Source organism: Barbus barbus (genome assembly GCF_936440315.1).
Source record: "Barbus barbus genome assembly, chromosome: 4".
Taxonomy (NCBI): Eukaryota; Metazoa; Chordata; class Actinopteri; order Cypriniformes; family Cyprinidae; genus Barbus; species Barbus barbus.
The window spans coordinates 16,492,451-16,513,921 of NC_136732.1; the positions used below are offsets into that span (position 1 = coordinate 16,492,451).

General features: G+C 38.3%; 1 protein-coding gene across 1 annotated transcript; it reads left to right on the forward strand.

Moving 5' to 3' along the window:
- The first annotated feature begins 299 nt into the window (after nt 1–299).
- Nucleotides 300–21,442, forward strand: LOC306860326 (multidrug resistance-associated protein 1-like). The gene is made up of 31 exons (XM_079401971.1): nt 300–422; nt 2,337–2,513; nt 2,641–2,766; nt 2,970–3,107; nt 4,146–4,271; nt 4,361–4,422; nt 4,670–4,801; nt 4,893–5,120; nt 5,551–5,728; nt 6,257–6,418; nt 6,508–6,600; nt 6,690–6,893; nt 6,984–7,130; nt 7,344–7,431; nt 7,691–7,760; nt 8,810–8,936; nt 9,617–9,793; nt 9,950–10,117; nt 10,200–10,386; nt 12,128–12,179; nt 12,636–12,777; nt 12,858–13,065; nt 15,055–15,365; nt 17,861–18,060; nt 18,183–18,309; nt 18,387–18,488; nt 18,679–18,825; nt 19,030–19,188; nt 19,352–19,518; nt 19,604–19,798; nt 19,942–21,442. The coding sequence occupies exons 1-31, from the start codon at nt 375–377 to the stop codon at nt 20,048–20,050; spliced, it is 4,557 nt and encodes a 1,518-aa protein (XP_079258097.1). The 5' UTR covers nt 300–374; the 3' UTR covers nt 20,051–21,442.
- The last annotated feature ends 29 nt before the right edge of the window (nt 21,443–21,471 follow it).

Below are 21,471 nucleotides of genomic sequence, written 5' to 3' on the forward strand. Positions count from 1 at the left end.
CTGGGTTTAAACTGTAAGTGAGTTTGTCCGAGCCACTAACCCAACTTGGTAACACAAAAACTACGCAACAATGAAAAAAATAGCCCTCCATTAATCACCCAGCATTTTAAGAATCTAATGAATCCGTACTAGTAGCAGGAAAATAGTCGGGTTTAAAGTAGGAAAAAAGTGTTAAACCGGCTTGCCATACTGTCACGTGTGTGACTCCTGTTACATCAGTTGTTAAATTGATGAAGTGACAGCGCCCCCTATATTTCAGCTCATGCCCCCACTTCTATGCTGGTCCCCAGCATCGTAGCACACACACAGAGCAGTGGTTATGAAACGGAGGCAGTGGAAACCCAGCACACTATTACAGATCCTTACTGCGGCGAATGGGTGTTGACAGTTTCTGCAGTTTGGACGGTTCTGATCCATTTTGGGTGAGTAAATAAACAGTTCTACTGTCGTGAACTGTATTTTTCCGACTATATTTTGTTTTCAACAGATTGCCAAGGTTTCACCGGGTTGTGTTCCCAAGCATGGATACACTTGGCTGTGTCTCAAAACACAGCGAGCAGCCTACGTAAGCATCATTTCGGGCCGTCATGCGCGTTTTGGACGCTCGTTGTGGGGTCAGAACATTTTCAGGCATCAAATGCACGTCCGAAGAGATTAGTTTGGGTTGAATGCGCCGAATTTTGCTGCCTAGGTAGACAGTTTAGTAAGTTTTGAGACGCAGCCACTGTTGCTAAGCTAACCGGTTAGCGACACAGCAACTACCGTGTGGGCACATAACTCTCTGTGGACTTTAATACTGTAGTGTTGATATTTCTCTATGACAGTCTAACTCAGTGTGTGTCGCTATCACATTGTGAAGCTGAAGAGTTGACACTGCTCTGACTTGTTTTGGTTAGCTAATTCCTCTCATGCTAGGTAGTTTCCTCTTAACTAGAGAACTTATGTAATTATTTGTCATATTTACAAAGAATTAAGACTTGTTTATTTGTGTTCCAGTTTTTGCAAGGTCTGACAGGTCAGTGGATTATCAATATTAGTTGTCGTCTGACAGATTTAGGCAGGGGTAATTTGTCTTTAAGGATCAGAGGGCCAAAACTTTAAATTATGAATCACTGCATGCCAAGAAAACATGTTACTTTTCTTAAAATGCTCTCAGCTTTTATGTTTACATTGTTAGTCCTTTGTTTGTCGAAGGCTACAATGCAATGAAAGATTATCAATGAAAGGTTTGGAGGCATAGGGTGAAAGAAAAAACCCTTTCCCATAATAATAATAATAATAATAATAATAATAATTATAATGGTTAATAAAGTAACTTTTTAAACATTGTTTTTTTAAGTTCATCAATCTCTTTTTGAATTACAATCACACCATAAAATTAGTTCAACATATACTTCAGTTTAAATAATTGTTTTCTTCCTTGTTAAAGTACTGGGAATTTGAGGTGAAAATGTTTTCATTTCTCATAAAAATTTGTGAAGTGTAGCTTTTTTGTTCAAACAACCTTTTTTTTGTATTACAGTAATTTAAAGGAGCAGCAGATACTGCCATAACATAAATAATTTACAATCAGAATAATGTATTATTTGCTTTTATCATTTTTTTTTATTTTTCTCATGTTTTTCCTTGTTACAATAACGAGAAATTAAGGGGAAAATGTGTTACGTTTTCTTACATTTTCACAATGCAAAAAGTCTTAATGGTCCTAACATGGGCCTTATTTTGTTTTAGCAAAACATGTCTTTATGGTGAATTTGGACTGAAATGTTATTCAGTCCAGGTTGACAGGTTTTGAAAGATCCACAACATTAGTGACATTACAAATCCAAAATGGAAAGAAAAAACAAAAGATGGTAAGGCTGTAAAACTGCATTTAGTTCAAGGAAATGGCATTTCATGTCCTGGTCCTGAAAATTTAGCAGAGCAGCCTTTTATTTATCTGTTTTTTCCCTTTTATTTATTGATCTATTATTCCTCCTCAGAGACAGGATTATGGGAAGAGATGCTCCCTACAGAGAACAAGATTAGATTTTCTTTGTAAGAAATGGTTCAGTTCATTTTTTAGCGATGTTTTGGATGTCACTACTTAAAGGAGACTTGTTTTTGTCAAGAACTCTCTGCTCTGCTCTGTTGCGCAGAAAAGATCCTTGACTTTGGTTCTCTAAAAAGATCTGCTCAAGAGTGTTTGTTCCTTGCACACATCATTAGATCTTTGTGTGCTTTGCTGGGCAGCCTAGAGCTCTGTCTCTACTCCAGTTGTTACTTTGTTTCTAAGTTTTGTCCAAAGAATCTCAGGAGATGAAATGAAACACCCTGTTGTCCTCTCATGTTTTCAGGATTGGAACCGGACATGGCAAACACACAATCCAGACCTGACACCATGTTTCCAGAACACAGTGCTGGTTTGGATACCCTGCCTCTACCTCTGGCTGTTTGCACCGTTCTACATTCTATACCTCAAAAGAAATGACCGTGGATACATATGCATGACCCACCTCAACAGAGCCAAAACAGTGAGTGTTAACAAACAGGATTCCGGTACAATGCTTTGTATGTAGCGGTGTGCTCTGCGAGTGTGTTTCCTGATAACTCTGCCAAGGTCAACAGCTGTTTCAAGGCCATGTGACTCTCCTCCAACAGGTTATAGGGTTTACCCTATGGCTTATCTGCTGGGCAGATGTTTTCTACTCTTTCTGGGAAAGAAGCCATGGTGCTACAATAGCCCCGGTCTACCTAGTCAGCCCCACAATGCTTGGCGTTACAATGGTGAGACACGTTTTTCACAAAAGGAAGTGCTGAATTTAACTACTTTTCTTGTCAATTACTCTTCGCTCTGCATTGATTTCATATTCAATATTCAAATGGCATGAAAGTTTCCTCTTTCCTTGCCTCGAGCAAAGGGAAACAAGTCAAAGTTGTCTAGTCGTGGTTTTTTCTAAATTGAAGTGTTTTGTAATTGGATGTTTTAGTTGCTGGCTGCGTTCTTGATCCAGTATGAGCGGATGAAGGGGGTCCAGTCCTCAGGGGTGATGCTCAATTTTTGGCTGATCGCCATAGTGTGCGCTACAGTCACCTTTCGCTCCAAAATCTTGCATGCTTTGAATGAGGTAAATATGACCATTGCATTAAAACTGACCGTTTTTGTAGTTCATTTAGTATAATATATATATATTATTGCTGTCAAATGATTAATCGCAATTAATTGCATCCTAAATAAGTGTTTGTTTACATGTGTAGTGTATATTTATTTATTTTCACATATATATATTTCAGAGAAATTGTATTTTTATATATTAAATGTATTTATTTATAATACAAATTATTTATAAATATTTTCAAAATATATGCTTTGTGTGTATTTATATATACATAATAAGCATACACAGTACACATACATATATTATGTATATAAAAACCTTTATTTTTGGATGCTTAATCATTTGACAGCACTTGCTTTTATCCAGTATGGTTAACATGTCTTCTTAAACCATATTGAAAATTTATTTAGTTTTCTGTAGTCAAACAAGCACGTAAAATCAGATATTTGCAAACTCGAGCCAGTCCACATTCATATATGTGATTCAAAATAAGTTTTTGTGGGGCAATTCACCTCAGTCTGAATTGGCAGATTACATTTTAAGTAGTTTTTTTGTCATTTGAAATGTGTTGTGTATGTAATGTCCCACAAATTGGGCAAAAGAGCTCTGCCTGAATAGAATACACTCATTTTTGTTCACTCTTTCCTCACACAGTAAACTGTGTAATAGAGAATTGTGTATGAGTGAATGAATGAATCAGCAGTTTTAGATGCAGTAAATGTAAGTAATGTCTCTGTCGCTTGTGATCTCTCATGTGCCATGTGGGTTCTGCACTGCAAAAGAGGCCAAATTTCCTGTCCCTTCCCACACTGACAGCTACTCTTCAGTTTCTATAAGAGAAAGATTCTCAGTATTATGTTGACTGTTACATATAGTAATCAATATATAACCATTGATATACAGGATATTGAAAAAAACTGGATAAACAGATCATATTTCATCAATTACAAAAGGACGGTCAGTTCTAAAGTACAGATTAAAAAAACTAATCAGGTTTGTTTGAAATGTGAGGAAACCCTTAAAGTGTTGTTTGGTCTTTCCTTTCAGCCTGCCAGTGTGTATGTGTTTAAATATACCACCTTCTACATATATTACACCATGCTGCTCATCTCCCTGATCCTGGCCTGCTTGTCCGACCAGCCTCCGCTCTTTTCACAGGCTGTCAAAGACTCGGTTAGTGAACTTTACTTAAAGAAGGTAGAGGGAATGCCTTATTATATGAATGTTGAATTGATGGCCAGTGTTTGAATGTTTTTATACAGAATCCATGTCCAGATTTGGGAGCTTCATTCCTGTCTAGAATCACTTTCTGGTGGATCACTGGGTGAGCAAAATAAATGACTGCATCTCTAACACTCTTTCTTTAAAAAAAAGAATTTTGCTCAACAAAAATCCAGAAGGCGTATTCTGGCTCATGTAATTTCTTGATCCCATTCATCCCATCTTCTTTCTACTGTCTGTATCAGGTAAAAGTATCCTTTTTGAAGAAGCCTTCATTTTTTGCTAATGTATAAGCTTGTATTCAGACTGGATGTTTTTTCTTGATGTATGTTCCATTTGTTCCCTCATAGATTGATGATGACGGGTTATAAAAGGCCTCTGGAAGAGAAAGATCTGTGGTCGCTCAACCCGGAGGATAAGTCTCAAAGAGTGGTGCCACAGCTGGTGCGCCGCTGGGACCAAGAATGCAACAAGGTCAAAAGGTCAGAAGCAAGAAGCCACTTTTTTTTTTCAACTAGACAACTTGCTACAAAAATGACTAATCCTCTGATTGGGTTATGCATTTTGTGTTAGGCCCGTAGATAAGACACTCTACTCCCCAAAAAAAGCAGCAAGGGGAGAAAAGATGGATGGACAACCAATAGAAGAGTCTGAGATTTTGCTTGCTAAAACCCTTCAGAAAACTGGCGAGCCGTCTCTCTTCTGCGCTCTCTGCCGAACCTTTGGACCATACTTTCTTGTCAGCTCTCTGTATAAGATTGTTCATGACATCCTTATGTTTGTTGGGCCAGAGATTCTCAGGTATGAATATACAGCATCAGAATGATCTATTTCTTTTTTCCACGTAGGATCATTCCCATCTGTGCTGAGTTCAGAAGCAGTAGTTCTCTGCAGGGGAAAGTCCAAGTGTGCCCTCTGCCTTTTCACAGTCATGTGGTTATTAATGAGTTTAACTCTGTGGGAAGGCCACTCTGTCAAAACAACAGCTGAGGCTCTTCAAAGAGCTCCAGTGAAGAGTTAGTTTTGGCATGCTTAAAAGTTGTGCCATCAAATTGTGCACTGGACCATGTTTAAATCCTCTCTAATCCTTTGAAAATAACACCTGAAGTCTCAGCAGTGATCCTTTAACCAGTTTGCCCACTTTTCTTGCACTTGAATCAAGAAGAACTGAATTCTGCTGCATGATTGACATTAATTTATACTCATGTGAGTTCGGTCTTTTATATTTTAGGCTGCTGATCCAATTTGTGAATGATTCAAGCGCCCCCACTTGGCATGGCTACTTCTACACCACCCTGCTGTTCATTTGTACCTGTGTGCAAACCCTCATTCTGCAGAAATATTTCCACGTTTGCTTTGTGACAGGCATGAGGTTGCGGACGGCCATTGTTGGAGCCGTGTATAGGAAAGTAAGTGGACTTTTGATTGCTAAAATGACTAACATGTAATACAGTAGTAATACAGTGTTCATGCACATTTGAAGGTTATTTGTTTTTATTTAAAAAAAACTGCAAAAAAATGTGAATATGCCATACTTTACCTCTCAGAACACAATTTTATTAAAATATGTTTTTTTTTTTTAACGAATATGACTTTTAAAGTTTATATAAAGTTTGGGGTCAGTAAGATTTTTTTTAATGTTTTTTTCGAAAATGTGTTGGTGAAAGAAAAACATACTCACCAAGGCTGCATTTGTTTGATCAAGAAAACAGTTTAAATATTTGGTGTTGTGTAATGTATTGTAAAATGTATTTTGTTCATGTGATGGCAAAGCTGTATGCTATACATGTACACTATAAATGTCTTTTACTGTCACTTTTGATCAAATTAATGGATCCTTACTGAAGAAAGTAATGCATTTCTTTACATTTGTTTTTTATTTAAAAATAAATTATGGTAGTATAGTGAGTTATAATATTTTCCTTTATTTTGTCAAGGCCTTGGTCATTACCAATGCTGCCCGACGAACATCCACCGTTGGAGAGATTGTGAATCTGATGTCTGTAGATGCTCAGCGTTTTATGGACCTCATCACCTATATCAACATGATTTGGTCAGCACCTTTGCAGGTTATCCTGGCCCTTTACTTCCTGTGGCAGGTATGTACATACACAAAGGTGTCTTATGCTCATTCCATTACACATCACTAATACAGTTTTTTATTTATTTTTTGCTCTTTTGTTATAAGAATCTGGGTCCTTCTGTGCTTGCCGGAGTTGCTGTGATGGTGCTGATGGTTCCTGTAAATGCTGTCATTGCCATGAAAACCAAAACCTACCAGGTTTGTACCTCTTTTCCTGCTCAGCAGGTTAATTTGCCTCAATTTCATTAATTAGATCATCTTTGTTATTCTGACTCGCTCACCCACAGGTTGCCCAAATGAAAAGCAAGGACAATAGGATCAAGCTTATGAATGAGGTGCTGAATGGCATTAAAGTCCTTAAACTCTACGCATGGGAACTGGCATTCAAAGACAAAGTTTCTGCCATCCGAGAGAGTGAATTGCGTGTGCTGAAGAAGACTGCTTACCTTGGTGCTGTGTCCACCTTTACTTGGGTCTGCGCACCATTTTTGGTAGGTGGTGCCTTTGAGTTCTAGTCCTGCATGGGCTTTTTCATTATAATTCCCACTTTTTTTTATGCTCATCTTGTCTCTTTCACAAAGGTTGCCCTTTCCACTTTCGCAGTATATGTGTTAGTGGATGAACATAATATTCTGGATGCACAGAAGGCATTTGTTTCTCTGGCTTTGTTCAACATCCTGCGCTTCCCTCTTAATATGTTGCCCATGGTCATCAGCAGCATGGTGCAGGTATTACTCTTTCTCTCTCTCTCTCTTTTAAAAAAAACGTTGAATGTGAACCTTGAAATACCTTAGAATGTGATTATAAGTTGTCACATCTCAAAAGTGTTTTGGCCACTTGTGAGCGGATCAAGAAGGATAGCTTGGTTAACACAGAAATCCAGGAACTTGTGGTCTGATTAAAAAAAATTTTATGACTATGAAATGTATTTCTTCCATCAGGCCAGTGTGTCTATGAAGCGTCTGCGTGTGTTTCTGTCCCATGAGGAGTTGGATGAAGACAATGTGGAGCGGCCAGCCATCACTGCATGTGAGTCGAGTGATTCACAAGCAGTTCAAATCTGGAATTAAGCAAATGTGCCATATTCTGTGGCGTGTATTTTTTAGTATGCTATGCATGTTTGTTTGACTCACAAAGCACTCCAGTCCCCAAACAGTTTCCACAGACAGACATAAAACAGCATTGTATGAGAGAGTAGCAGCTGTTCAGTAGATCTGTGGGTTTAAAGACATCCCGTGTGTTTTGATGTTCACTTAAGAGACTTCATTGTTGTTTCCTGCTCATTCAGCTCCTGACAGCATCAGGATTGTGGACGGAGCTTTCAGCTGGTCTAAAGGCGACTCCCCTACTTTGAAGAGGTAACACCATTTTCTTTGTGTGTAAAAGAAATACTACATGATCCAATGAATAGCATTTTGTTCAGTGTTATAGAGTACTAGGGATGGGAATAGTACGGAATTTCACGTTTCTGCTGAACGATTCCATGTAAAACTATTTTATAACTTTTAAAGAAGCACCAATTTCCCTCAACAATTAGTAAAAACTAAACAAATACAAAACCTTTTTTGATAACACTTTTATTACTTATTTGAAGTATAATTTGTTAAAATAAAACTATTTTCAGAATGTGTTTCTTTAACTTATACAACCTATCAGTGACAAGTCTTGCAAGTCTAACATAAGACTGATTAGTTATTTGTTTGTCATTTGAATAGGACTATACTGGTCATGCAGTATTTTTTATTGTTGTATGCAACAGCAGCAATGCAAAAGTATATTTATTAGGCAATAAATGCCAGTTTACAGTATATCAGTACTGTTTCTGCCCACATTAGAAAACATTCAAGAACCGTTATTGTAACGGAATGTCATGAAAATTCCCAGCCCTATGTACTCTACACAAATGTTGTTATTATATTCAAGGTATCGAAATGACTTTTAGCATTGACATGAATATTGCGGTTACATAGAGCAGAACCAGTGAAACAGCTACTGAGGACATTACAGGCAAGTACATGTGCATGAACCCCGATACAGGAGAGCATCAATCGCCAGAGGAAATGTAATCTGGTGAATCTCCACTGATATTAATGAGAGGGATAATGAAATTTGGGTTTCTGAATTGCTTTCAATCTTAGCTTAATTTCCATCTCATTCACTTCAAATCATGCATTGAACTGTGTAATTTGACTTGCATTATTTTTCACTCTGAATACAATTCAATCAGTACACTAAAGGGTTTGCCTGAAATCTTCAATCAACAATGAAGTGAATGAAGAAATCTGAATGAATGAATTAACTCTTTTATACCTTCATGACACAATGCCACCTCTGTCCACATGTTCCTTGAACTCTTTCTTGCTGTTTGTATCTGTTCTTGTCTCAGCGCGTCTCTCTGTCTCTTCAGGATTAATGTGTGTATCCCTGAGGGGGCGCTTGTTGCTGTGGTAGGGCACGTGGGTTCAGGGAAATCCTCTCTGCTTTCAGCTTTGCTGGGAGAGATGCAGAAGCAAGAAGGATCTGTCTCGATCAAGGTACAGACACAAGTTATGTGCTTGTGCTGTATGTTGTATTTCTTTATAGCAAGGTTGCCTGAAATGATTTTGTGTGGAAACAGTGGCTCTTTTAGTTAAGTGCTTTGGTGTATTTAAGTTAAATAGATTATGCACTGTTTGCACTGGGGCTCAGACATTTCAGACCACTAGATTTTAAATTTAATTTAATATTGTATTATGTATTAAATATAATTTACTATATATATTTTACAAAATATTAATAGCTTTTATATTACATAATTTCATTATATTAGCAGCATAACAATGTAATAAAAATTTTAAAGTTTGAATTTCATAACATCTTAGTATTTGGTTTGCTCCCTTGATTGACATCAACTCCACATGATTTGAAAATGATCCAAAAAGCATCTTGTGCTTCTATGAAAGCAAGAACATCTGACTGTCACACAAGCGATTTCCCAAATTTATTTATTTGATTTAGAAATGGTTCATTACATGTCAAAACCTTTCTTTGTTTTGATTTATTAATAACAATGCCTTAAAGACATTTAAGGTTAAAATTAAGCTTAAGAATAGTATGAAAGAAAAATATCAGTTTTTCAAAGCGGTCCAAGAATTTTGGGCCCACTGTGAATTATTTGGATAACATTAATAATGGGATGATAAAGAAATACACTTGAGTATCTGATGTTTTTCAGGGCTCTGTGGCTTACGTGCCTCAGCAGGCCTGGATCCAAAACGCCACTCTTAAAGACAACATTTTGTTTGGACGGGAGGCAAAAGACAGCTGGTACCAGAAGGTGGTGGAGGCTTGTGCTCTCCTACCAGACCTGGAGATCCTACCTGGAGGAGACTCGACAGAGATTGGGGAGAAGGTAAATAAAGACTTTAGAAAGATTCTTATACTTTGTCATAAACAAGCACATAGATTGAAGGTTAATGCTGCATGGTGTCACACAGGCTGCTTTTAATGCAAAAATCTGACATTATTTAAATAGCACTCAGTTAATCATGTGACATTGTAATCTTAGGGCGTCAATCTGTCTGGAGGTCAGAAACAGCGGGTGAGTGTGGCCAGGGCTGTGTACTGCAGCTGTGCAGTGTATCTTTTGGATGACCCTCTCTCTGCTGTGGATGCTCATGTGGGAAAACACATCTTTGAGAAGGTCATCGGACCTCAGGGGTTGCTACAGGGCAGAGTAAGGCCATTTTAGCCATGTATTATCCAAATATGTATAAATCTCTTATAGAGATTTCACCTTACACATAGTACTCTTTCAGACTCGGGTTCTGGTGACCCATGGGCTGAGCTTCCTGCCCCAGGCTGACCTGATCTTGGTGATGGTGGATGGGGAAATCACAGAGATGGGCTCTTACACCGAGCTGCTGGGCAGACAGGGTGCTTTCGCTGAGTTCCTGCGTACCTACACCAACACAGAGCAGGAGGAGGTGGAGGAGTCAGTGGGAGGTGAGGCTGGCCTCCTCATATCTGAACTTCTTTCACGCTTTCATGCATCTGTCCTTTCACATAGCTGTTTCCTCTAAATTAATACTATTGTTCACATTGTGTGTGATCTTTTTTTCCCAAAATGAATCTGTGTCTAGTGGTCTTTTTTGGTCTGTATGTATGTGTTTTCAACTCCATTTGTTGTGTCCCCTCTGTTGGCTCTTCAGAGGAGGGAGGGGAGGCAGAGGACGAAAAAGGGAAATCTGAAGGTTTGAGGGTGCAATTTGTGCCTGAGCCATATAAATTGAATAGGCCTGCCTGTACTGCATGCTAGAATAGGGCTTATTATCCTGGTCTGAGGCTTTAAATATTTGAGGTGCACACTGAGTTGTTTTAGTACTTTCCCCCACATTACTATTGGACTATATCTCACAACCCTTATATTTACCTTTTAAACATCCTTGCACTGTGCTTCATTTTGATGGAGTAAATGGTACCCCTTTTCACTGTAATAGAATTGGATCCCATCTCAACTCACTTAAGAGCCATGCAATGATGTGAGTTTTACTACATAATACATGTGACACATTTTGAGAAAATACGCTACTGTTTAAAGTATCTTATTCTCACCAAGTCTGCATTTATTTGATTAAATAAATAAAGCCTTTATGCATAATGCATAATAAAAGTAGTTAGTATACATTAATTATGCCTTGTCATGCACCTTGTAATGCATTTTACAATCTCATAAATAATTGTAACCACAGTGAATACATTATAACACTTATAAATTCATTGTTACACTATGCATTTTAAATTTAAATTAGTAATTATTTACGACGAGATATAATGCATTACAATGGCCATTATGAATATAATGAATTATACCCTTCAGTAACCCTTTATAATGCATTATACATTAAGGCTTTAAGTAAAGTGTTACCAAAATAAGAACTGTAATATTGTGGAAAAATTATTACATCTTAAAAATAGCTCTTTTCTATTTTTGTATATTTTAAATAGTAATTTGTTTCTGCGAAGGCAAAGCTGAATTCACTCGATCCTTCAGAAATGGTTCTAAAATGCTGATTTGGTGCTCAAGTGATTTTTTTTTTTTTTTAGTATTCTGTGAATAGAAAGTTCAAAAGAATAACATTTATTTGAAATAGAAATTATATTTATAAATAAGATAACTTCATTTAAGATATCCAGGGAAAGGTCTTTGTAATCTGTGCAGGACATTTACATTCATCATTTTTGTTAGAAGGGAGCACTATGAATGGCTTTAACTTTCACCAGTCTTGTCACTGTGTCAGTTCCTCATGTGTCCGAGGTGCTAGGCAGCCTGCTAGTGATTCTTCTAACCTTAACTCACACCTCTGAGCCTAAAATATTGATTTAGTGTCTACAGTTTTGATAGAGTTTTGATAGACTGTCTTTCATTTCAGCTGGCCTGAGAGGTGTGGCTGCTTAGAAGCAAATTATGATTGCCTTTTATTGCCACATTAAATAAAGACATGTTTGTGCTCAAGTGCGGCCTGGTGTTTTAGTCGCTGCTTGATTACAAAATTTATTGCAAAAAGATTGTTGCATAGGTGCTTTTGAATGACATGATTTATAGATAATAATGAGAAAGCTTGTCTTCTGTAACTTAGAATTGTTTAAGGAGTCACTGGTATAAGTATGGCCATGAAAAAGCATGAAGCATGCAGGAAGATGTGTGTAATTCTGTCTGATTTAGTATATATTTTCTCATCCACAGAAGCAGTCCCACGGAAAGGACTTGAGAATGGAGGTCCTGCTGTCGTGTTGGGGTAAGAGATGCCTAATATGCCTCTTTCTGATTCATTTATTTGTTATGAATGAACACCATGTCTAGATGTGTTGCAACATAATGAATCACTAGCTGCAAGACATTTTGCCTTTCCTAATTTGTGCATTGCTTTCTGTATATGTCTTCTGAAGTCTCATGATAGATTTGTGTGAGAAATCATTGGTTATTCACTGATAATTTCATTTGTGAGTTTGAGAAACATCATGAATCAGTCATTCCAAATGCCATCCATCAGTTTGACAGATAAAAAACAAGAACAAAACTATGTTCCAAAACCTACTGCATCACTCACTCATTTGTGCTAGATACTAAAAATTACTTGTGTTATAGTTGATAAAGACACTGTCTTATATGTAACAACCGTTTAACATTTAAGTCATGTACTAATAATATTTTGACATTATTTGCTAGCCTGCTCTATCTCTGTGTCCTGTAGGCAGAGTCAGAACTCTCTTAATGCAGCAGGCACAGGTAAAACCCCACAGAAAACTGAACCTAATGATGTTGCGGCCGCAAAGACGACCACATCCACAGAAGCTGCCCGACTGACTGAGGCTGACAAGGCCAACACTGGCAGGGTATGAGTCAGCCATTTCATGTCAGGATGTGAGATCATGGTATTTCCATCTGATTTTGGTGAATGTTGTTTGTTATGCAGGTGAAGCTGTCTGTGTTTTGGGAGTACATGAAGGCTATCGGCTTGCCCCTGTCCATCTTCAGTATCTTTCTGTTCTTCTGTCATCATCTGTCCTCTCTGGGCTCAAACTACTGGCTCAGTCTCTGGACAGATGACCCTGTTATCAACAACACACAGCCCAACAGAGAGATGCGTTTAGGGGTGTATGGATCCCTCGGACTCACACAAGGTGATTTAAGAGACATTCATGTTGTTGTGTATATATTCCCATTTTAAATACCTGAAAACTTGCTTTTAATATGACAACTTGTATTCAAGGTTACATAGGCCACGGAGACACTGCAGCAAAATTTCGTTGTCAGTTCACCTTTTACTCCTTGATCGCGTTCTGTACACACATAATTCACCAAAATACAAGAATGACAACCGCATTAACTCCCGAAAAATACAGATAGTGACAACCGCATTTACAGAAATTCTACGCAGTGTGTACAGAACTGAAAAACTAGTTATTAATGACGTATTTGAATGTGCATCGGTGTCTTCCTCTGTATGTGAGATGCAAGAAAATAACCGTGAAAGAAGTCTTAACTTAGCACGGGGGCTAGCTGGAGACGGGGGTAGCTGCAGCCTGGAGCAATGGGCGTGCTGAAATGAGGCGTTCCGAAAGGTGAATCAGTACAACAAAATCTACCCCTAACCCTACCCCCACACCCTGACAGACAGCTTTGTCGACCAATCATTAAGACCTTTCTCCACGCCCCTACCTTTTGGCACGCCCTAACCTTTCGCCACGCCCATTGCTCAAGCCTGCAGTTATCCCTACTTGGCTAGCTGCGCTCATGAGTAAAGTGTTGCCAGATCTTCATAGAAAAAACAACAACAAACAAGGACAAGCACAAAAAACACTAAAACACCCAAATGCTTTGTTGTATAACACCAAAAAAATCTCATATCCACAACAGATCACTTTATTAACTTTAATAACGTGCCTATCTTTATGAGATAAGACCAAACAACATGCCTAAAAGCGCTTGTAAATATGAGGACATGGCAACACTGCAAGACAGCGCTCTCTAAAGCAAGTAGGGATAACTGCAGGCTTGAGCAATGGGCGTGGCGAAAGGTTAGGGCGTGCCAAAAGGTAGGGGCGTGGAGAAAGGTCTTAATGATTGGTCGACAAAGCTGTCTGTCTATCAGCGGTAGTGTAGTTAAAATCGACTGACAAAAAGAGTCTTTAGTCAAAAAATGGCACATATCAAACGACTAAACTTTTACTCACTCCCGCAAGACAACAGAATGTTGCTATGGTTACAAATGCAGGAGTGAGTGCTGTTCTGTACACACATGGAACGATAATTTACGGGACTCACTCCTGCATTTAAATGCTGTTGTCACTCCTGAAACTTGTTGTGTGTATGTGGCCATAGCCTCCTCAACCAAGCTGTTAGATTAGCTTGTAGTTACATGGATAAATGCATATTCCATAGTTATGAAATGTACAAAAAGTCTTTGAAATTAAAAACTATATTGAATTGTAAAATTCTGTAAAAGAAATACATTGCCTTAACAGGGCTTGTATTTTGGGGCTGCAGTTTAACACAAATATTTCAGCTAACAGTAAATATTTCGAATGGAATCAACAGTTCGGCAAAAATTATAAGTGCACAGATCCAGCAGGCAGAAATCTCAGTGAGAGTGAGCAACTACAAAAATCACAAAAAGGGAAAAGTTGGTACACCAAAGCTCCATAAACCATCAGTGAAGTCTCAAGGCATATGGTGGTCACTGTTGTTAAAACTTGTAATAAAAAATGTTTATTGGTGTGCCAACGTTTTTCTTTTTCTAAATACAATATTAAATCATTGGAATACCTTCCAAAATTCACTAAAATGTATATATTTTTTTAAATACCATCTGAATTTTATAGGTGATATATAGTTGCGAATTAATGATGGTATTTTCATAATATTTTTTAAACTGTAAGGTAAAATTGAGTATTTTTTTAATGTCAAAATTGTGTGAAGTGTTTTTATTTAAAATAAATGTTAAATTGCCCCTTAAGAATATATTTTTTTTAATGTAATGCATTATGCAACAATTTTTTTTTGTCATTAATGTACCTACATGTTGTTATTTATTTATTTGCTTTTTAATTTATTAATATTTAGCATATTTGTCCAGTAACCAGTTTTCTTTTTCATTTTCTTTCTGACAGGCATTGCAGTGTTCTGCTATTCTGTGACGGTGTCTGTTGGTGGGATCTTAGCCTCCCGCTACCTGCACCAGACGATGCTCTACAATGTCCTGAGATCGCCCATGTCTTTCTTTGAACGCACACCCAGTGGCAATCTGGTCAACCGCTTTGCCAAAGAGACGGACACCATTGACTCGGTCATCCCTAGCATCATAAAAATGTTCATGGGCTCCATGTTTAATGTGCTGGGCTCATGTGCTGTCATCCTCATCGCCACACCTTTGGTGGCCATCATCATCCCGCCTCTGGGCCTGCTCTACTTCTTTGTACAGGTCAGTCAGTTATTTTACCATGCAGCTGCTTGTTAGGAAAGGCTAGTAATTATTTGGGCTAAAAAAGTTTTCAATAGAAATGGTTCAAGAAAGGGCTGCACGATTAATCGAATGCGATTGTCATGCACATCTAGTCAGTAAAGCCGGTTCTGTGATTAGTAGTAAATCTCCATCACCTGCTTTCAGATGGAGCAGCATTTAATACACAGAGCCGTAGTTCACTGACAAGCTACACAAAAAATTGCGGGCGACGTAATCGTACGATTATGAAATCGAAGAAATCGTTCGTGATAATGACAGCTGTTTGCATAGCTCCTTAGTGAACTACGGCTCTGTGTGATAAATGCTGCTCCATCTAAAGGCACGTGAAAATACCACATTTAATAACATGTTTTTACTCCAAACTCACTTCATAACGTCAGTCGAGTGTTTGAAATAAATCCTTCTGTGAGATGATGTCTCTTACACAGAATAAGGCACGCAACATATTTCATAGTATTCTAAGCAGCGATAAAGGCATTGAATTATAGATATACTTTATTATAATGAAAATTATAATAATAACACAGATAAACCATACAGGTGCTGGTCATAAAATTAGAATATCATGAAAAAGTTGATTTATTTAGTAATACCATTCAAAAAGTGAAACTTGTATATTAGATTCATTCACTACACACAGACTGATATATTTAAAATGTTTTTTTCCTTTAATTTTGATGATTATAACTGACAACTAACGAAAGTCCCAAATTCAGTATCTCAGAAAATTAGAATATTGTGAAAATGTTCAATATTGAAGACACCTGGTGCCACACTCTAATCAGCTAATTAACTCAAAACACCTGCAAAAGCCTTTAAATGGTATCTCAGTCTAGTTCTGTAGGCTACACAATCATGGGGAAGACTGCTGACTTGACAGTTGTCCAAAAAGACGACCATTGACACCTTGCACAAGGAGGGCAAGACACAAAAGGTCATTGCTAAAGAGGCTGGCTGTTCACAGAGCTCTGTGTCCAAGCACATTAATAGAGAGGCGAAGGGAAGGACAAGATGTGGTAGAAAAAAGTGTACAAGCAATAAGGATAACCGCACCCTGGAGAGGATTGTGAAACAAAACCCATTCAAAAATGTGCGGGAGATTCACAAAGAGTGGACTGCAGCTGGAGTCAGTGCTTCAAGAAGCACCACGCACAGACGTATGCAAGACATGGGTTTCAGCTGTCGCACTCCTTGTGTCAAGCCACTCTTGAACAAGAGACCGCGTCAGAAGCGTCTTGACTGGACTGCTGCTGAGTGGTCCAAAGTTATGTTCTCTGATGAAAGTAAATTTTGCATTTCCTTTGGAAATCAAGCTCCCAGAGTCTGGAGGAAGAGAGGAGAGGCACATAATCCACGTTGCTTGAGGCCCAGTGTAAAGTTTCCACAGTCATTGATGGTTTGGGGTGCCATGTCATCTGCTGGTGTTGGTCCATTGTGTTTTCTGCGGTCCAAGGTCAACGCAGCCGTCTACCAGGAAGTTTTAGAGCTCTTCATGCTTCCTGCTGCTGACCAACTTTATGGAGATGCAGATTTCATTTTCCAACAGGACTTGGCACCTGCACACACTGCCAAAGCTACCAGTACCTGGTTTAAGGACCATGGTATCCCTGTTCTTGATTGGCCAGCAAACTCGCCTGACCTTAACCCCATAGAAAACCTATGGGGTATTGTGAAGAGGAAGATGCAATACGCCAGACCCAACAATTCAGAAGAGCTGAAGGCCACTATCAGAGCAACATGGGCTCTCATAACACCTGAGCAGTGCCACAGACTGATCGACTCCATGCCGCATTGCTGCAGTAATCCAGGCCAAAGGAGCCCCAACTAAATATTGAGTGCTGTACATGCTCATACTTTTCATGTTCATACTTTTCAGTTGGCCAACATTTCTAAAAATATTTTTTTTGCATTGGTCTTAATTGATATTCTAATTTTCTGAGATACTGAATTTGGGACTTTCATTAGTTGTCAGTTATAATCATCAAAATTAAAGGAAATAAACATTTGAAATATATCAGTCTGTGTGTAATGAATGAATCTAATATACAAGTTTCACTTTTTGAATGGTATTTCTGAAATAAATAAACTTTTTCATGATATTCTAATTTTATGACCAGCACCTGTATATTGTCGTAGTCATGTGTTTATTAGTCGCGTTGAATCAATGAAAGCATTTAAATCTTCTGTTTATTCAGCTACTGCAATTCCTGGATTTCATCTGCGGGGTGTATTTGGAGTTTCCAGAGCACCCTCTGGCCTTGGGATGGAGATTTACTACCGTTCACAGAACCGTGCTTCACTGAAAGATACGCATGACAATCGCAGCTTCGGTCTAATCGCGATTTCGATTTCACTTTGATTTATGTTGCAGCCCTAGTTCAAGATCTAAAACTTCAGTGTAAGTGTAGTAATGGTGGATGCTGCTCTAACATTTGCCTTTTTGTCGTTGTTAGCGTTTCTACGTGGCGTCCTCTCGGCAACTGAAACGACTGGAGTCTGTGAGCCGCTCTCCTGTCTACACGCACTTCAATGAGACGCTGCTGGGCACCAGTGTGATCAGAGCATTTGGAGAGCAGCAACGCTTTATCAGAGAAAGTGACGGCAGAGTGGACCACAACCAAAAAGCTTATTTCCCCAGCATTGTAGCCAACCGGTGAGAATTTGCAGAACATCACCAGTTTTTTTTATGTCTATTAGGTGTCATTAAGTTTGATGTATTAGTGTTTTGTTTTGTGGAAAATGATTTGTGTGTCTTTGTGCCTCTGTGTCCTGCAGATGGTTGGCAGTGAGGTTAGAGTTTGTGGGCAACTGGATTGTGACATTTGCAGCGCTTTTTGCAGTAATGGCCAGGGACAGTCTGAGTCCAGGTATCATGGGGCTGTCCGTCTCTTATGCGCTGCAGGTCAGTCTAACTTCTAAAATGATGCGATACAGACCAAATGTACACCCAAATCCTTACTAGTTCCATATTTCTCACAGGTCACAGCATCTTTGAACTGGCTGGTGCGGATGTCTTCTGAGTTGGAGACTAACATAGTGGCGGTGGAGAGGGTGAAGGAATATGGAGACACTGAGAAAGAGGTCAGTGCACCAGCAGGCAGATTGTCAGCTAATTCAAATAGTTTTAGATGAACTACAGCATGTCACATTGCAAGACATGTCAGTGTCCCAAAAGTGTTTCAAGTTAACTTCATGTATTTCTGATTTCAGTGTTAAAGATGGATTATTGAGATGTGGTGGGTCTATGCTGCAATAATGTCTCTGTTTACAGGCTGAATGGAAGTTGGAGCACTCAACTCTGCCTGCTGGCTGGCCGACCACTGGTCATATTGAAATCCGCAACTTTGGCTTGAGATACAGAGAGAACTTAGAGCTGGCTATTTCTGATATCTCGGTCAAAATTGAGGGAGGGGAAAAGGTACCTGGACCCATTACAATATTCAGAATCTGCTCAAGCTTCGACTTCATCAATTTTTTATTTATATATATATATATATATATATATATATATATATATATATATAATTTTTTTTTTTTTTTTTTTTTTTTTTTTTTTTTTCAACTTAAATTTCCTTATAAACATGCAATGTTAATCATGTATGTATTTCTGTGTTTTTCTTAGGTGGGAATTGTGGGTAGGACAGGAGCAGGAAAGTCCTCACTGACATTAGGGCTCTTCCGCATCATTGAGGCATCTCAGGGGGAGATCTGTATAGATGGAGTCAACATAGCTGAGCTGGGCCTGCATGAGCTGCGATCCAGAATTACAATCATTCCTCAGGTACCACACTTAAATACACCTAAACACTGATTTAAAGGCACTCATTTGAGGACATCAGTAATAAAGTTTTCAAACTATTGAAGTGCTTTCAGAATGATTGTTAACTCGTCAATAAATTCTACTGTTTTAGTTTTATTTCTAAACACCTTTTCCTCTGTCTCAGGATCCAGTGCTGTTCTCTGGTTCCTTGCGTATGAATCTGGACCCCTTTGATAGCTACACTGATGAGGAGGTCTGGAGATCTCTGGAACTCGCACATCTCAAGAACTTTGTGTCTGGCCTGCCTGACAAACTCAACCATGAGTGTTCAGAGGGAGGAGAGAACCTCAGGTACAAACCCCTTCTCAACAATGTTTATTCATCATTTGATTAACATCTGATGTGACTGTTTCTGACTGGATATTCTGGGCTTCAGTTTGGGTCAGCGGCAGCTGGTTTGCCTGGCTCGAGCTCTCCTGAGGAAGACCAAGATTCTGGTCTTGGATGAAGCCACTGCAGCTGTAGACCTGGAGACGGACAATTTAATACAGTCCACTATCAGAACTCAGTTTGAGGACTGCACCGTTCTGACCATCGCACACCGTCTCAACACCATCATGGACTACACTAGGTAAACGTTTTTTTAAATAATGAAACTTCAAGAATATTAAATAATAATATAAATAATAATAAAAGTGAAAGACTGCACTCGCACTATATTATAATTGTTATATAATAATACTTAAAAATGTTCCCTCAATGTTTTCTTAAAAGGGTGCTGGTCCTTGATAAAGGCCAGATGGCAGAATTTGATTCTCCGTCCAACTTAATTGCCAAGAAGGGAATTTTCTACAAGATGGCCAAAGACTCAGGCTTGGTGTGAAAAGTAGATGGGCTAAAGAGCCCTCTGTTCATCTGGGATATATCACTGGCTTAGAGCCCTTGGAGAGTGGACCTTGTGAGACATGGACTACCTCTTCTGTTACCTCTTCTTCTGTTGAAGTTACCTCTTCTGTGGGCCTGGAGCTAACACACACTCAGTGTGAGCATGACACCACTCCATCCTCAGCTATTGTAGCCCTCCGTTTTCAATCACATTTTAAAGGTTTCACTGCAAATGCTGCTTTAAAGGTTGTTTGATGCCAACATTTGGGAGGTTGAAAACTAGTTTGATTTTTTTTCATGGCTGTTTTTGTTGTCAGTTTTCTCATTTGGAAGAGTTCTTAGTTTACCACTAAGCCACACTTTGCTACTAGTGGTTGATTGTTAGTAATGAAAACAATTATATTTGCAATATTTGTTTCTCTAGAAAGAGTAAAGAACAAAGTTTCTCTGTGCAGTGTACCATTGATGCAGTGATCAATTGTTTATTGACCAAACAGCTGCTGGGAAATCCCTCCATGAGCATGAGGTACTTCATCCCAAGCCAAAGTTAATATTTGAAGCTCTTCTCATTAGCAAAGAAGCGACACATTTGAAAACTCTAGTTTCATCTCCAGATAGCCATTGTTTTCTCTCATTTAATCTTTTATAGTATGAGAAAATCTGTTACAATATTTATTTTCTTTATATCAAATTATTTTATCATATAACATATTTATTACTGGGTATTACCCACTAATGGCGACTTAAGCCTCACCTTACCAATATCATGCGGTAGAGTCTACACTGACCTTCTGTTTTCATTGGTAATATATTTAGTTGGTGTATTTGATTTATGATCTTTGTTTACTATTATTTCTCAGTGATCATTTCACCAAAAAATTATGAATGCACTTATTGTTCTTTATAAAAACCTCAAACTAGGGTTTATTTTTCAGGTTTGTTGAGAGTGATGTTTTAAAAACAAGTAGGAATTACCTTATGCCACTTTAAGGTCAGATACAAATTGTAGTAGTTCAAGACCGGTTGTCTTGTAGATGGCCGTACCTACTGAGCTGTGTGCTGTGTGCTTCACTCTGTGTGCTGTATACCATATATTTGTTGAATGTAAGCTTGAGTGCGCCATGCTGTATCATTCATCAGTACCTCCACTCTAGATTGTTTAAGCCTTCTGAGTTTTTTAAAGGCCAATCAGTTTTTTTTTTTTTTTTAAAGAACTGACAAAGACACACTTTGAATGAAAAAAAAAATCTGATTTGTTACATATTTGTATGTCAACATGAAGTTATTATTTGATATTTGTATACATGCACTAGTTTTAAGTGTGCTTAGTTTCATAAATCAGGCTGATACGTACAGGGGAAATATGAATAAATCTTTGTAAAGAGCCTTTTGTCAGTGTTTTAACAGTGTTGTACTTCT

Bases quoted from the DNA above. Each gene is read 5' to 3' on its own strand.
- LOC306860326 (XM_079401971.1), top strand. From the start codon at position 375: ATGGGTGTTGACAGTTTCTGCAGTTTGGACGGTTCTGATCCATTTTGG. The intron at 7,131-7,343 runs GTATTACTCTTT...TTCTTCCATCAG, and splicing joins TCATCAGCAGCATGGTGCAG to GCCAGTGTGTCTATGAAGCG. The intron at 19,189-19,351 runs GTACCACACTTA...CCTCTGTCTCAG, and splicing joins GAATTACAATCATTCCTCAG to GATCCAGTGCTGTTCTCTGG.